Here is a 16,707-nt window from a genome sequence, read left to right as displayed (position 1 = left end):
TAGTACTTACAATTCTTGGACAATTACACCAAACGTGACAGAAGTGCAAACGTTACAACTTACCCCATAGGTGGGGTTCATGGTAACAGGCAGGGGGTTAGTTGTAACACTTGCTAAAAATTAAGTTTGCAGGCAAATATTTCAATACTATTTTGTTTATATATTTGAAGTGGATATTGTTTATATATCTGTCTATAATAGACAGGTATCCACACTGTATTCGTTCATCCAGCCCTTTTCTAACAATAGTTCAATTATAAATAGATACAAATGTCTAAATATGTGAGAAAAAAGCAGCACAATTATGAAAAAAAATGTTTTATATGTAACCCAGTCTGTAATAACCATACTACAGTTTTAAAATCATTCTGAGATAATGAGCATCAAAGTCTGATTTTAGCCATTTATTTAATTATGATTTCAATCTTTGACGTGACGTAATATTCAATCAATATTAAAGATATGAACAAAAATAAATCTGACACACGATTTTTGATAAGACAGGCACATTTATTTTGTCGGCAGCCAGCAATCATTCGTGTGTAGCCTATTTAAAACAACGGCAAGAATTACGCTAACATTAGCGGTTTTCATATCGTAAGTGCTGAGGGGTTAAGGGCTCGTTATAGTCGTGCGTAGGTCCTACGGCGTAGCAGCTACGGCGTAGGTTCCGCGTCGATTTTCATTTATACTTTTGCGTCGTCGTACGCGTCGACGTGCAAACACACGCGCGACCGCTGGTGGGCAGTATCCACGCGTGTAACCACAGTAGCAGCGCGACCGTCAGAGAAGAAGAAGCTTGGCAAGTTAACCCACAACGTAAAAGAAACAGCAACTTGTTGTGTATAATTTGAGAAGACCAGCAATGTTGGAAGTAAATAAACAGCGACTTTTGATTCAGTTTGAGTTAAATCACTCCTCAACTTGGCTCATCTTTGTTTCACCGTCACAAATGGAAATACCTATGACACAGTTTTTTTTTACCTGACGGGAGGGGTTCTGGTGGACCAATCACAGCGCTTGCGCTCCACGTAGATCTGACGCGCTGTTAACATTTTTGCGAGGGGGCGTCAGGCTACGCACAGGCTACGACTATAAATCGCCCTTTAGTTGTAACACAGCTTTACAATTAACCCCGCTGGGTCAAAATATTTTCAAGCCCACCAAAAAAGTTGCTAAGAGCTGCAGACATATTTCAAAACGATGCTATGTTTTAGTCAACAAGACACTGATTAATATGACATAGCATTGGATTTGATATCTTACACACCCAACTTAGAATCCGAAAAAAAAACATATGATGAAAAAATTGACTTACATGCCACCAAAACACTCGTTCATCGATAACTCTCTGGAAAAACATTATACATTTCCAATAATTTACAGGAGATCGTCTTTTGGCAGCGTGAAAAAATACCTGAAAAATAAAATGCTCAACCCTGTGCAACAATGAAAGAGTCCGTGTTACAACTAACCCCGCGTTAGTTTTTGCCCTGCGCACCCCTACATGTTTTTTAGCATTTTCTGCACTGTGTCAGTACCGTTATATGTACTATTTACCAACAGATATGTAAATTTGAGCTACTAACAGGGGCCTCATGCACCAATGTTTTTTAAGGGGGCACAGTGTGCACAGCTCACAGAAATTTGTGCATATACAGACATCAAACAAAATATTATAGAGCTTTAAGTATTTTCCATGGCACTTACATTTCTAACAATTTGAGCGACCCTGCCTTTAAAAACGCCGGCAGGGGAAGAGTTAAAGGGGTACTGTCTCTAGGGACAGCTATTTTTTTGTTTTTTTTTTCAGACAGTGTTCTCTTAAATGTCTAAATACTGTATATTTGACACTAAATATAAAGCCTACGATTTGACTAATGTTAAGGGTGGATCAGTGGGTAGCTGATGTTTAACGTATTTTAGCACTTCTAGAGTGCGTTTTGTCACTACGTTGTCTCACATGATGACATGTTTGTCCTGTGGCGGCTACCGTAGGTTCAAAAAGAAGGAATGAGCTTTGGACTGAGCCGTTGTTTCCAATTCACAGATGCTGCAAAAAAGTCCCACATCACATCTTAGCAACACGGTAGCATATACAGCAAATATCAGGCCATTGCATAGTTTAGGAAATTTGTGAATTATGGGATTTTAAAGTACAGCAAATTATTTTACTTTTGTTAAGTGTAAACATTTCAGTGCATCTGACAATGGACAGTGGAGGGTTACGGGACGCTTGTTGGATTAAACACAGCTGGTGGGCGTTGAGGCTGAGGGTCTCTCAATGGGCGGCACTATTCTGACCTCGCCCCGCCACTCCTCTGAAACCACGCAAGGTGCCAGGACAGATCAGTAATTCTTGGCACGCTGACCGCAGGCAGGCACATAAAAGTACTTTCAGCCGCCCACTGCTAACCGGTGACGCCCACGGTCCTTAAATGCTTTTGACTCAGATTTATCCGGCCACGTTTATTAGAAGCCCCAGGAGCAAATGGGTCAAGAATGAGTTCACATCAACACAAGTGGCACAGCAGGAATACAGTTAAGAGACCATGGAGTGCTGTTGAAACCTAGCAGGCAATTTAGGCAGCTCAAAATTTAAAGGTGAAGCGTGTAATTCCTACAGCTGTAAAGCCCCCCCAATCTCAAACAATTTGTCATGGATTAAGGCATTGGTTCTCAACTCCAGTCCTCTGGTCCCCGCTTCCAGAATGTTTTAGATGTCTCCTTATATGAAACAACTGATTCCACTCATTAGGCTTCTTCCAAAATGTTTGAAACTTTTCCTTAATTAAAGTTGACATAGAATGATTGAACGGGGTATTTATCCTTGTTCTGTGATGTGACATGTAGACAAATAATTTTTTGTTTGGGTCTGTAATGCCTTAAAAGCTTCCTAAAAACCTCTCTCAGATAGCTCTATTAGGGTGGGGGATTTTAAACAAGTGGTTTTGAACCTATTTGGCTCCCCCTACTGGCTTAACTTGCAATCTCATTACTGATTGGCTGACTTTGCTGCCACTCAAAAAATGCAGCCAATTATTTTAAAGTGGAGGGGCAGGGAGATGCCTGTGATGTCATAAGCATCAGTTTTTCAGATTGGGCTGTTTTCTGGCTGACATTTCTAAAAGAGGAATTTCTCTGAGACTGAGATGTTAAGCATGTCAAGCACTTTTTGTATGTTTGTGAATGCGGGTAGACTACCATTATTCAACAAAGACAAGGTAAAAATGTTTTTTTATTCTCTGTCCCCTTTAACAAACTAAAAAGCTGATGACCTGAATCAGGTGTTTTATATATGGAGACATCTAAGGCCTTGTCCCAAATGGCGCAATTCATGTGGACTTTCGGTCTTGTGGCCTTATATTGCGCCCGCTCGCTTAGTCTATGATTCCCTAGGGTGTCCCATCTGTAATTTTTATGTTCGAAGTGTGCTCATCAGTGCCCCTTTTGCACCCTTGACTGCAGCAGGCTTCGTGCACTTTACCAACCCAGAAGTCCTTGCGAAAGACAATCAGACCAATCAGACGACAGAAGGGAGGAGTTCACACTGACGGGTAACTTCTCTTCCTATTTCCGGCGTGACGCTCGAGTCTGTATCAAAGGCCCTGTCCCAAATGGCGCACTTCATGTGGACTTTCGGTCTCGTGGCCTTAAATTGCGTGTGCTCGCTTAGTCTACGAGTCCGTATGGTGTCTCATCTGTCATTTTTACGCTTTGAAGTGTGCTCATCAGCGCCTCCTTTGCCCCCTTGATGCGGTCTTCAGAGAAGCCCACACTGCAGCAGGCTTCGCGCACTTTACCAATCCAGAAGCCCTTGCGAAAGAGCAATCAGACCAATCAGACGACGGAAGGGAGGAGTTAACACTGACAGGTAACTTCTCTACCTATTTCCGGTGTGACGCTCGGGTCTGTCCCAAAATACGACTCCGGTGCACCCACGTGGACTCGCATCAAGGGTCCCTAAAGTCTGCACTACATGATGTCATCAAAGTGTGGACTCTGAGGAGGACCACAAGTCCGGAGTGTGCCATTTGGGACAGGGCCAACATAAGACTCCGGTGCGTCCTCTTGGACTCGCATCAAGGGTCCCTTAGGTCTGCACTACATGATGTCATCAAACTGTGGACTTTTAGGAGGTCTACAAGTCCGGGTGTTCCATTTGGGACAGGGCCCAAAATTTTCTGGGAGAGGGGGCCGAGGACTGGAGTTGAGAAACACTGGATTTAGGTATCTAATGGCAAACTTTGACTTTATGGTTCTTTGGGGAACCAAAAATGGTTCTTCTCTTATTTTTAAGAGTTTATGCATTTGGCAGGCACTTTAATCCTAAGTGACTTTCAGTGCTTTCAAGGCTTGTGGCCTTTAAGCTGCTAGCACAATGCTCTACCAATTGAGCTACAAGAACTCAATATTCACAACTTGGTGCCTCAAGAGGTGTCACCTCTATTTATTTGAGTCTGTTACTATTAAATCTAGTCTTGCTTGTCGAGAATAAAGGTGGACTGCAGTCGCCTAATTCCTTAGATCAAGATTCAAGCCATGAAATTTTTCATTTAAACACGAAAAGCTCAGTTCGCGTCTCCCCTCTCCGCTGCTATGTCAAGAAGAAAATGAATCATAGAATATGAATAACAGTCTCTTCATGAAAAGCATGAAGTGACCCAGGCTGAGTTTTCCTAAAGGCTACAAAGAGAGAGAGTCATCTCCTCTGATCAATTCCCTGTATTGATGGTATGTGTAGGACCGAGGGCTGTCTTCGAGACCTACATATTTTATTACACAGATATCCCTCGCTATGATGAATCTCCAGACTGCAACTCCCGACCTCCATTTGAGGAAGATTAGGTTCTCTGATTACTGTGTCAGCTGCCTCGGACCCCTAGATAAATCATAGATGCGATCCCAAAACGAAGCTTAGACTATCTATTACAGTTAATAATTTATTTTTAAAGACTGCTGTGTATATAAGAAGTCTGAAGGAATAAGATAAAAACAGAATTTTGGTTATAATCTCTGCGATAATAAAGAAATTTCCAAGAGATTTTAAAATCTGAATATGTGTATTAGTGCATTCACTTGTGTTCTTGTTTGTGCAAAATGCACAGAATAACAATTGCATGCTTTGGGAAAAAAACAAAGCCTCATGATAAAACCTGTCAGATGCAATTCCTAAGGGGTGTTATTTTAGGAAACATGTTTCTAGTAAAGAGATCTCTCGTTGTTTATCTTTATTTACAAGATATATGCGAGTATTTGTTTGCCAAAGCAAGACGAAATGCTGCTTAACTCTCTTTGGTGCACGCTGAAATGAAAATGACTGTATATTACTTTCATTTTTCAGTTTAGGTGATTAAGGTACAATTAAGAGAAATACTTTGACGAATCGACTGAAAACAGGCAGCACAGAATGTTTTTTTGGAAATTAGTAACAACGCAATCTAATGGCATATTTTTCCTACATAGGTGGCTAATTCATATTCATTTATGATCACATTCATACATTTTTGTGCAATTTGCTTTCACCTGTGATGTTAGGGTAGGGTGGGGTTTTCATAATTGTTAAATTTTTTCATAATAATCGTATGTTTTTCTACAATTACTTCGTACGAATTCATATGAATTAGCAAACTGTAAAATACATACGTATTTCTGTGAGATCAGGCTGGAACCACGCTGACAGATAACAGGCAGTACAGAATGAGTATAGACTGAAAGTGATTCTATTTGGTAACAACGCAATCTCATAGCAATACGTACATATTCATGTATTTGACCACATTCATACGTTTGTGTTCGATTTGCTTTACAATTTGTTTTTATTATTGTTTTTTTCTAATAATTGCATGTTTTTCTACAATTTACTTTGTACAAATTCATATGAATTAATCAACAATTCAGACGTATTTTTGTGAGATCAGGATGGAACCATGGTGACGGAAACCACCAACCGTGAAATAGTCACGCATTATTTTGCTCAGTTTTGCGTGACATTGCAACTCAACTGTTTTTCCTATTTTTAAACAATTGTTGCTTCGGTTTGGGGTTAGATTTGCTGTTTGCGTTAGGATGTCACTTAAAGTATTGGTTTATACAATTTTTTCGTTTGCTTTTTAAACTATCATCGCCTGATGTTAGGGTTAGAGTTGGGTTTGGGTAAGGATGTCATTTTATGTAACAGAAAGTTGTTCTAACCCCAAACCGAAGCGACAATTGTAAGAAAATAGGAAAAACAGTTGAGTAACCAATACGTGAAACTGTCACGGAAAAGAAAGTCGTGGCAGGGGCACGTAATATGGTGGAAATACGTGACAATGTCACGCAAAACTGAGCAAAATAATGCGTAACTATTTTACGTATTTTACGTAGGTGTCTAATTCTTATTCATTTATGCGACCACATCCATGCGTTTTTGTACAATTTGCTTTTGCCCCGTGACATTTGGGTTAGGGTTTCATTTTTTTTTTTTTTTTCTTGTAATAATTGCATGTTTTTCTTTCATACTAATTCATATGAATTAGCAAACCTGTAAAATACGTACGTTTTTTTGTGAGATCAGGCTGGAACCACGCTGACGGAAAACAGGCAGTACAGAATGAGTATAAACTGAAAGTATTCTATTCAGTAACAACGCAATCTCATAGCAGGTTGTGCAAATTTTTTCCTACGTAGGTGGCTAATTTATATTCAATTACACGACTACATTAATGCGTTTTTGTACAATTTGCTTTTGCCCCATGACATTGGGGTTAGGGGTGTGGTTTCATTATTGTTTTTTCTTCTAATAATTGCATGTTTTTTTATACAATTTACTTTGTACGATTTCATCTGAATTAACAAACTTGTAAAATACGTACGTATTTCTGTGAGATAAGGCTGGAACCATGCTGACAGAAAACAGGCAGTACATAATTAATATAGTATAGTGATTTATTAAGTAAATGTGTTTAAATTTGTACTAATCTGTGAATTATCTTTATTTGGAGTCTGTATCTCGGCAAACATTGAGTGCGTTTACATTCACAGTGTTATGCCGATAATGTTTAATATACTGATAATGTGTGGAGTCATATAAATACGTAAAATGGTTTTCTTTTATTGGGGAAAGCCCATAAACACATATGCAAAAAATAATAAGCACAGGTAATTTTTGCGATTTAGATTTTGTGCTGCATGTAAGGGCGCACTCACATTATCCAAACCAAACCGCGCTCGGGCGCGTTTGACCCCCAAAGCCTGGTTTGTTTGACTAGTGTGATCGCTTCGTTCCGCGCCCGGGCGCGGATTGTTTAATCGCGCCATGGCCGGGTTGCAGAGGTGGGCCGGAGCGCGGTTCACTTGGGCTCAGGCGCGGAAGGCTGTGGTGTGAGCGCAATCGCGCCTGAGCGCGATTCAAAAGGTGAAGACGTCAGTTGTGCGACCACTCACCTTCATCTGCATCCGTAAAAACCTTTTGATGCGCGCAGCGGGGTTACGTGAATGTCCGAGCTGCGCACGTGACAGATCAACTAAGCAATATGATGACATGTGAGAGGGCTGTCTGTAATCGCGCACCAAACGACTCCGGATAAAAAAACACAGACTTATCATTACGGTGGGTTCCAGTGTTAAGAGAGCGCTTTACTTCCTGCTTTTTCAAAACAATCGCATCTTAATGACGAAAGCGCGCCCGGACTCGGATCGATAAGAAGTACAGTGTGAGTGCGTGCACCTGGGGGAGTAGGGAGGGGTGGCAATCGCGCCCAGGCATGGTTTGGTTTGGTTGGGATAATGTGAGTGCGCCCTAAACACCTTAACCGACTTTCTTGCTGTTTTGTACGCATGTCTCTAGTAAGTAAGCGCAAAGTAAAGCATAAAAGTCTGCGCTCGACTCAAGCAGTTGACAGAGAAACTGCGAAAATAAAACTATATTTACAGGTTCTGCAGACACGAGATGAGTTACAACAGTATACCTTAAGACATATTTCCAGTCGGCTTTTTATATGACTATATGTACTGTACACTGTAAAACCTAACAGTAAACTTAACTCAAACCATTTAAGTAAACCGGTTGCATTAGACCATTTAAGTTTTAAAACACATAAATTTAAGTACTGTGAACTTAAATATAAGTGCATAACTGCATTTGACTCAATTTGTTTCGTTCACAGTACTCAAATGTATGCGTTTTAAATCTAATGCAACCGGTTTACTTAAATGGTTTGAGTTGAGTTAACTTTTAGGTTTAACAGTGTACTATAGTATCTGCCAAATCTCCAAATTCCATGTAAACCCAGTTTTCTGCATAGACGGTTCATTGATTTGCATGTAACGCATGAAAACCGGTTTCTATAATAAGCAGATTTTTTTATTGTTATCTGCTCATTCTGTCCAAGTAAACACACTTATAATTATTATAAGTGTGTTAATTAATAATTTTATTAGTTTCTGTAGCTCAATTGGTAGAGCACTGCATTGGCAGCACAAACGGTATTGGTTTGATTCACAGGGAACACACATGCTGATACATTTTTGTTTTAAGCTTTTGTTGCTTGGGATAAAATCATCTCCAAAATGCATAAATGTAAACTGAATTTTTTTTTTAAACGTTTTTGTTTGATTGACAGCCCTACTTTCAACTCACATCCACTTGCAGTCACAGTTAAAGAAATGTTGAGACTGTATTGTGTAGACTCTTCACGGATCACAGTGCACTCGGTCAAACCCTGCATCTGTTTCTGCTCTCAACAGGTGTCCATGAATTGCGACTATGTGTTCGTAAACGGGAAAGAGACTCGAGGATCCATGAACGCCAGAGTGATTTTCAGCTACGAGCATCTCAGTGCACCTCTTGAGCTTACTGTATGGGTACCTAAACTGCCCCTTAAAGTGGAGCTCTCAGACAACAGGCTGAGCTTTATCAAGGGCTGGAGGGTGCCCATCCTCCCCGACCGCAGGTAAGATGCAACATTTACCCGAGCTACCAAATATGTAACTGCTGTTTTCCATACTTTTTATACCGGTTGCACTTCTAATTCTTCTTTGAATTTAATTGATGCTTGTTTGTTTGGATTGTTAGTTTAATTAGTGGAGTTGTTACAAACGTTTATGTTAGGCTGCTAAGGACTTTGTTAGTTACAGTGAAGCTACTGTATAGAGCTGATGTCTTTCCATACGCTATTCTTCATGCTGCCCATTTGCTGTGATTTTGACAAATTGAAGCAGTAACGTTGTCACGCAGTGCTTGGCAGAACATCCCTCAGCAAAGACATTTTTCATGAGGAACCTCTCCAGAGTGAATTATGATGTAGAATATTCGGGATGCTTACCGGTGTCATTATGGCTCCCATAGCAGGGCTCGTTCTTTATTTAATGTAAATCTCAAATTAAGATCATTAAATTGGACCATTTAAATGGTAATATGATCTGATTTTGCTAATCCAATATAGGAGAAAATTATATTGCATTTATATAGTTGCTCTTTTTCAGATGTTTCAAATTTTTCTGAAATTGCTAAGGTGAAATACAAATAGAAACAATTGTTTAAATGCACTAAGAGTATGATAAGCACTGTTGTTGAGATCTCTTCTGAAACTGTATGGAGACATTTGCATACCTGTCAACCCTCCCGTTTTTCCCGGGATTCTCTCGTATTTTTCCGCCATCATCCTGTTTAAATAATTTCCTGTATTTCTCCCGTACTTTTTGTCTTTCTATAAAAAATCCCACATTGGCTTATTTGATATTTGCTACATTCACATCCGGTAAAGCAGACGGCAGTATATCTGTACCATATCACTCAAACGACACCCGCCAATGTAACAAGAAAAAGAAAAGATTCCCGAGGATGGGTGGAGGATGACGAGCCTTAACCCCTGCATGCAAGTCCGCCCGCCAGCGTACACAAACTCATATTTGGATGTGAAAATTCTTAAATCAAGATGTATCAAAATGACCTAAGAAAATAACTCTAGTTTTTAGACAAAAAATATAAAATCTAAGTGAATTTGAATGAATCTGACTTTGGGGAATGGCCATTTTAAATAAATTTTTCTTGAATTGAATGTTTAAGGAATTTTTTTTTCTTACCCTGTTCGCAGTTGTTTTGTTTTTGCTTGTATTAACTCTTTCACCGCCAGCGTTTTTAAAAAAAGTTGCCAGCCAGCGTTTTTCATGATTTTCACCAAAGTTTAATGCCTTCCAGAAAATGTTCTTCTTTAAATAAATAGACATACAATATACCAAATGAAAGAACAGACCCTCTGCTTTCAAACAAAAAAACTGTTTCATCCTACCTTTAGTGGTTCTTTTGCAATCAGCTTTTGAATATGGGTAGGTTTTTGCAAAAACACCATATTTTGAACAAAAAGCAAAAATAATTCCATTTTTGTGACGGACTTTTCATAGAGATCCCATCCAGAGCGATCTTTAAAACAGACACGGACATGCAGCAGCTTGCCATAGGGCAATACTTCCGGTTTTAAAAAGTTGCGGAATGCACTGCAAAAAAATATATATTTTCAAGAAAAAAGAATTCTTAGTATTTTTGTCTTGCTTTCAGTAAAAATATCTAAAAATTCTTAAATAAAGATGCTTTTTCTTGATGAGCAAAACGACCCAAGAAAATAAGATATCCAAGATACCCAGAAATATAAAATGTAAGTGATTTTGTGCATAAAACAAGCAAAAAATCTGACAATGGGGTAAGCAAAAAAATCTTGATCATTTTTCTTAAACACTAATTTCAAGAAAAATTCTCGAAAAATTTGCTTAGCCCATTGGGAGATTTTTTTTGCTTGTTTTATGCACAAAATCACTTTTTTATATTTTGGTCTAAAAACTAGACTTGTTATCAAGAAAAAAAATTCTTAGTATTTTTTTTAGTATACTTGTTTTCAGTAAAAATGTCTAAATATTCTTAAATTAAGATGCTTTTTCTTGATGAGCAAAACGATCCAAGAAAATAAGTCTAGTTTTTAGACCAAAATATCAAATTTAAAGGCACACCGCGGAACTTTCTGGCCACTAGGGGGTGCCAGACATGTATTTTTCACGTCTGGCGCCCCTAGAGGCCACAAGCGCCGCAGCACTGTTGCAAAGGAAAAGAAGACAACTCTTTAGGTCACAACGTGTGCCTTCCAGCATGTCATAAGAATATAATTCCATGGCTTTTATTTTTTCAAACGCCAAAAGATCGCGTAGCTCACTTTTACAAGCCAGTTGTAAGGGTGGTTGCTTGGTTAAAGTTTATATAAAAAAATTGCTTATGGGGAATCGAACCTGGATTGCCCTTGTCGCAGGTCCATGATGCTCCACAGCGCCACAGTGTCATGTGATATAAGCCACAGTGTCACTGGATATTAGTCTCTCTCTAAACTCTCCAAGTAGCCCCCAGTAAAACTTACGTAAATAAAAGAAAAAGTGTTCGGGCGCCAGACAGGACTTATATATGCAGGCAATATAACATTACTTACTAGTCCAAAAGCATGACGGCCAAGTCAACATCAGTCAGGAACCGCTCCTCCTTTAGTTCACGCCAGCGAGCTAACGCTGGCCCAATATATTGATCCTCGTCCTTCTTTTTATTCTGTCACTCTCGCGTTTTCTCTTTCTGGTCTCCTCCGACAAAACCTTGGGTTTCTTTTTTTTAGTTGCTGCTTCGGCCATGACAAAAACATCAGGAAATAAAATAGTTGCGCTCGCACGTCCGAATTTGAGGAAGTGGAGGAAATGATGTATGTTGTTTAAAAGGATGAGAAAAAGCAATACAGACCCCATCAGGCTATGTAGACATGTCATTCAACCTATTTTAAGTCGATGTACCATCACAAGGGTCTTGAAAATATATTATGAAGGTTGAAAAACTACAAAGTGTCACTTTAAGTGATTTTGTGCATAAAACAAGCAAATACATCTGCCAATGGGGTAAGTAAAAATCTTGAAAATTTTTCTTAAACACTTAATTCAGGAAAAATTCTAGAAAAATGTGCTTACCCCATTGGTAGATTTTTTTAAATAGTTTTTACTGTAGCTATTGCAAGGTTACACTGTTATCAAGCCTTTCACTTTTAAATGTGAAGTGTCTCGCTGCTGTCTAATAGGAGACTATGCAAGTGTGTCATGAATTTTACATCTGACCTCGATTTGAGTTTCTTTGATTCGTCTTCCTCTCGTTGTCTATTTTCTCTTGTTTTCTCCTCGGCTGCGTTTTATTCCACTACATTGCCCAATTTCTAGACGTGTCATCTGGCATCTCTAAACTGGTGATCCAAGTATCACAAAAATGGACGTTGATTTTTATTGGCTCGTCAACGTCTTTGTTGTGTTTGTTCTTCAGCTCTGAAACTCATATTAATACAGGTTAATATGCAGAGATGGATGAGGTTCATCTGTTTGTTTGATTCCTCAAAGCTCTTGCTTTTGACCTCCATGGGAATATAATTCAGAAAAGATCAAGATGCCAGTCAACAATTCGAGTGTCAATTTTGTGCCTGACAGTCTCTCTGTTGCTCTCTCTCTCTCTCTCTCTCTCATGTGTGAGAAGTACCAGGCTGTTCCCTTACATGATAACGCATTGCTTCGCATTCAGCTCAATTGAAGGTAATGGATGGGCAGGCTATGCTCTGTCAGTTACAAACAGACAGCTGTCTCTGACATCTCCGGTTATCTGATTCATTAGTTGTGTATGTGGAAGGCAGAAGTGGCATTCAGCTCTCAATACTCTCTCGCCCCTGTCTCGCTTTCTCTCTTTCACTTCACATATAGTGACATTCCTCTGAAAGAGACAGATTACAGAGATTCAGCGGGTTGGTATTTGTGAGGCGTGGAGGAAGCTTCTTTAACTAGGTCTTCATGTGTTACTGTAGCTTATCTGGTAGAGCAAAGGTTGTGGGTTCGATTTCCGCTGATTTCCACATTGTAAGTCTTTTAGATAAAAGTGCCAAAATCGTAAAGACCTCTCTCATCTCTCAAACTTCTCCACAGAACGGCACGAGACAGCGATGACGATGACGAAGATGACCGCAAAGTAAGCCGCGGATGTACGCTGCAGTACCAGAGGGCCCAGGTTAAGGTTCTGACCCAGTTCCACACTACTTCTACTGAGGGCACAAACCAGATGATCACTATGCTGGGTCCTGACTGGCAAGTGGATGTGACCGAGCTGGTCCAGGACTCTCTGAAGGTGGTGGATGCCAGGGTGGCTGAGCTAGTGGACCGGACGGTGCTGGTGGCTAATGAATTGGGATCATCCACTCTTAAGGTACAAAAGCAAACCACGGATCAGATGAATACAAGATTGATCATTTAAAGCGCACTTCTCAAACTGGGGGGCACGAGATGACATGCGACTGAAGTCTGAGGGAGATTTCTTTGCTCATGTCCCTTTATTTTTTTTATGCTAAAAATACAAATCTACAATATCCATCTTAGGTTTTCAAAACCTTTCCCCCCATTGACGATTTATCTTGTCAATTAAGAAAAAAACACAAGTTTTTGCTGCAATCTATATTTCCGCTATTATGCACTAGATGACGCTCTTACCTAAGGATGGGAGAAAAAATCGATTCACCAAACTATCGGGATTTTTTATAAAACGATTTTAAAAATCGATTTGTTTACCTCTGAATCGATATATATTTAATTATTTACTTTTCCAAAGAGGTGGCGGGGAGACGTTACCGCTTTTATTACAACAAAGGGCAAAGCGTATGTTGTTGTCTGTAATCGATAATGTATCAGTTTCAAACTGGAGTGAGAAAGCGAAACCATGGCAGAGAGAGGGGAGCAAACCTCTTCGAGAATTAGTTCTGCACTTTCACGTGACAATGAAACTCTTTAATAATGACATTTTGCGTGTAAGCAAGTCGTGTCTCTCCCGATGAGTTGTGCATTCGCGTGCTCTCTGTTTCTCAACGAATTTGGTTGCAAAAGCTCCGTGTTACATTGTATCATTCCATAATATTGAACTTGAGACTAATTTAATGCATTAAAGGTCTTCACGAAGGACCCGGGTCTGATTAACATTGTGTGTAAAACCCGATGATCAGAGTCAGTCAGCGCTAACGTACCGAGCCCCTAAGGTAACATTGGAGTAAAAAAATCTAAAGTTTAGTTTCATGTACTCAAGGGAAACTTTCATGTGCTTATGCGAAACCTTCATGTGCAATTTTTTTTAACGTTTAGTTTTGCGTGTGCACTTGAAACTTTCACAAGCGCACGCAATAGTTTCACGTATGCACGTAATAGTTTCAGATACGAAAGTTTCACATGCGCACTTGAAACTATCGCGTGCGCATGTGAAACTTCTCGCTTTTGTTTGTGATAGTTTCAGGTGCGTACGTGAAACTATCGCGCGCGCACCTGAAACTATCACAAGGGAAAGTTTCACAAATCTAAAGTTTAGTTTCGTGTGTGCACGTGAAACTTTCGCTTTCACGTGCGCATGCGATAGTTTCACGTATGCACACAATAGTTTTACAAATCTAAAGTTTAGTTTCATGTGCTTACATAAAACTTTCATGTGCTCATGCGAAACCTTCATGTGAAATTGTTTTTTTAAGTTTAGTTTTGCGTGTGCACGTGAAACTATCGTGTGCACATGTGAAACTTCTCGCTTTTGTTTGTGATAGTTTCAGGTGCGTACGTGAAACTATCGCGTGTGCACCTGAAACTATCACAAGGGAAAGTTTCACAAATCTAAAGTTTAGTTTCATGTGCTCACGTGAAACTTTCATGTGCTCATGCAAAACCTTCATGTGCATTTTTTTTTAAATTTTAGTTTTGTGTGTGCACGTGAAACTTTCGCTTTCACGTGCGCATGCGATAGTTTCACGTATGCACACAATAGTTTCACAAATCTAAAGTTTAGTTTCATGTGCTTACATAAAACTTTCATGTGCTCATGCGAAACCTTCATGTGAAATTTTTTTTTAAGTTTAGTTTCGCAAGTGCACGTGAAACTATTGTGTGCGCATGTGAAACTTTTCGCTTTCGCTTGCGATAGTTTCACATGCGCACGTACGCACACGAAACTAAACTTTATTTAATTTTTTATCATTATGTTGCACATTTGAATATTATATTCAATTTCAGGGTTTTGGTATCGTTTTATGGTTTAAGGTTTAAGGTAGCCTACTTTAAAATATGCATTATGAATGTGGTCTGCTCCTGAAATAAAAATTCAGAAAGATGTGGGCCTGATTCCTTGTTTTTGTTAATATGACTTAAGGGTATGATCAAGTATTTTAAAATGTCTAGTCTTAATTAGGCAAACAAAAATCAGATTGAAACAATGAATCGCAATGCACACATAATCGCAATATGCATTGAATCGGCACATACGAATCGGGATAGTATTGAATTGCCAGATTAGTGAATCATCCCAGCCCTACTCTTTCCTAACTTATAAAACACTATAACATACATGGATCCAAAAGCAGTAAATACATGTGTATGTTTTGATCATTGTAAAAAATGTAATCTCAGTTTTTGGTTCAAAATTTGGTGTTTTAAATAAACGTACCCATATTTGAGAAATTATTTGACAACAAATGAAGATGGGGTGAAAGATGGGAGTTTTTTGTTTGAAAGCAGGAGTCTGTTCTTTTTTTATTAAAAATATTGTTTGTTTATGTATACAAAGAAGAGTTAAAATGTTTCATTTTTTCCACATTTGAGAATATCATTCAACTTATCAAAACTATAGAATAACACAAATGTAACAATAGCACAATAGTCACTGTTTGCCTAGAGTTTGTAATATGAATGTACTTTTTATCCATTACATTACATAACATTTTATCCAGCAGCTTCTTGAACAGTTGGTTGCTTTTTGAAGTCTTCTATTTCTTATATAAAAGAATGAAAAAAATTGAATTTCTATTCAGACTTTACATAATATAAAGATTTATAATATCATGAAAATGATTTTTGTTTGAGACTTTAGACTGGAATGTCTTTACTATTACAGTATTATGGTCTTTTGAAAAATAGATTAAAGTTATTTTATGTAACATAAATGTAAAATTGACTGGTAAGAGAGCTGAGGTTAAAGCTTTCAAACGATACCATATATGTCTATTTTGTGCTCCACAACTTACAGATTTTTAAAAATAAATGTGATGATGCAATATTTGCCCATATTTGTCCACGGAGTTTAGGAGGTTAATCTAACAATACTGGACACCGTTTATCCTCTTGGTTTCTTACCTGTCAGGACATGATGCGAAGTGTCCCAAAGGCAACCATTCAGTCTCTTTTATTGTTTCATGTATCCAAATATAATTTTCTTTTATTAATATCCAAAATTTAATTTTCTTTTTCTTTGTTGACATTCCTATACAGGCTGGATCAGCAAATGCGACTGAAGTCTAAGGGAAATTTCTATGCTCATATCTGTCTACATTACTCTTTGTGTCTCTTTAGGACACCAAGTAAAGTTTTCCTGCTATTGAATCAAAACATAATTGGTTCACTTTGAAAGAGTTTTGATTGTTTGTGACATCTTGATCACAACTCCTTACAATGTTTCTCGTTTTTTGGAAAAGTGTCATTTTTTTATCATGAACATATTTGTGCATGAAAGAAAAAGTTTGCTAATTAAAACCGCAAAGGCTATTAATAATTAATGTCTAATGCAGAACTTGCTGAATGTGAGCTAAAAAAATACTCAAAGTATAAGCGCATTATTCCACCACTCCGAAAAACAAGGCAATGGGAGAGATGAGA

At 38.6% G+C, this 16,707-nt stretch overlaps 1 protein-coding gene across 2 annotated transcripts in view; it reads left to right on the top strand.

Moving 5' to 3' along the window:
- tmem132e (transmembrane protein 132E) overlaps window positions 1–16,707 on the top strand; it is a 438,602-nt gene that overhangs the window by 410,224 nt on the left and 11,671 nt on the right. For both annotated transcript variants that reach the window (XM_065284226.1, XM_065284225.1), the window contains exons 6-7: window positions 8,731–8,936; window positions 12,964–13,240. In XM_065284226.1, the coding sequence (XP_065140298.1) occupies window positions 8,731–8,936; window positions 12,964–13,240 (483 nt within the window). The remainder of the gene's footprint in view (window positions 1–8,730; window positions 8,937–12,963; window positions 13,241–16,707) is intronic.

The sequence above is a fragment of the Paramisgurnus dabryanus genome, chromosome 5, assembly GCF_030506205.2.
Source record: "Paramisgurnus dabryanus chromosome 5, PD_genome_1.1, whole genome shotgun sequence".
Classification (NCBI taxonomy): domain Eukaryota; kingdom Metazoa; phylum Chordata; class Actinopteri; order Cypriniformes; family Cobitidae; genus Paramisgurnus; species Paramisgurnus dabryanus.
Note: the sequence above shows the minus strand (reverse complement) of the source record. Positions and strands in the feature narration are given on the sequence as shown.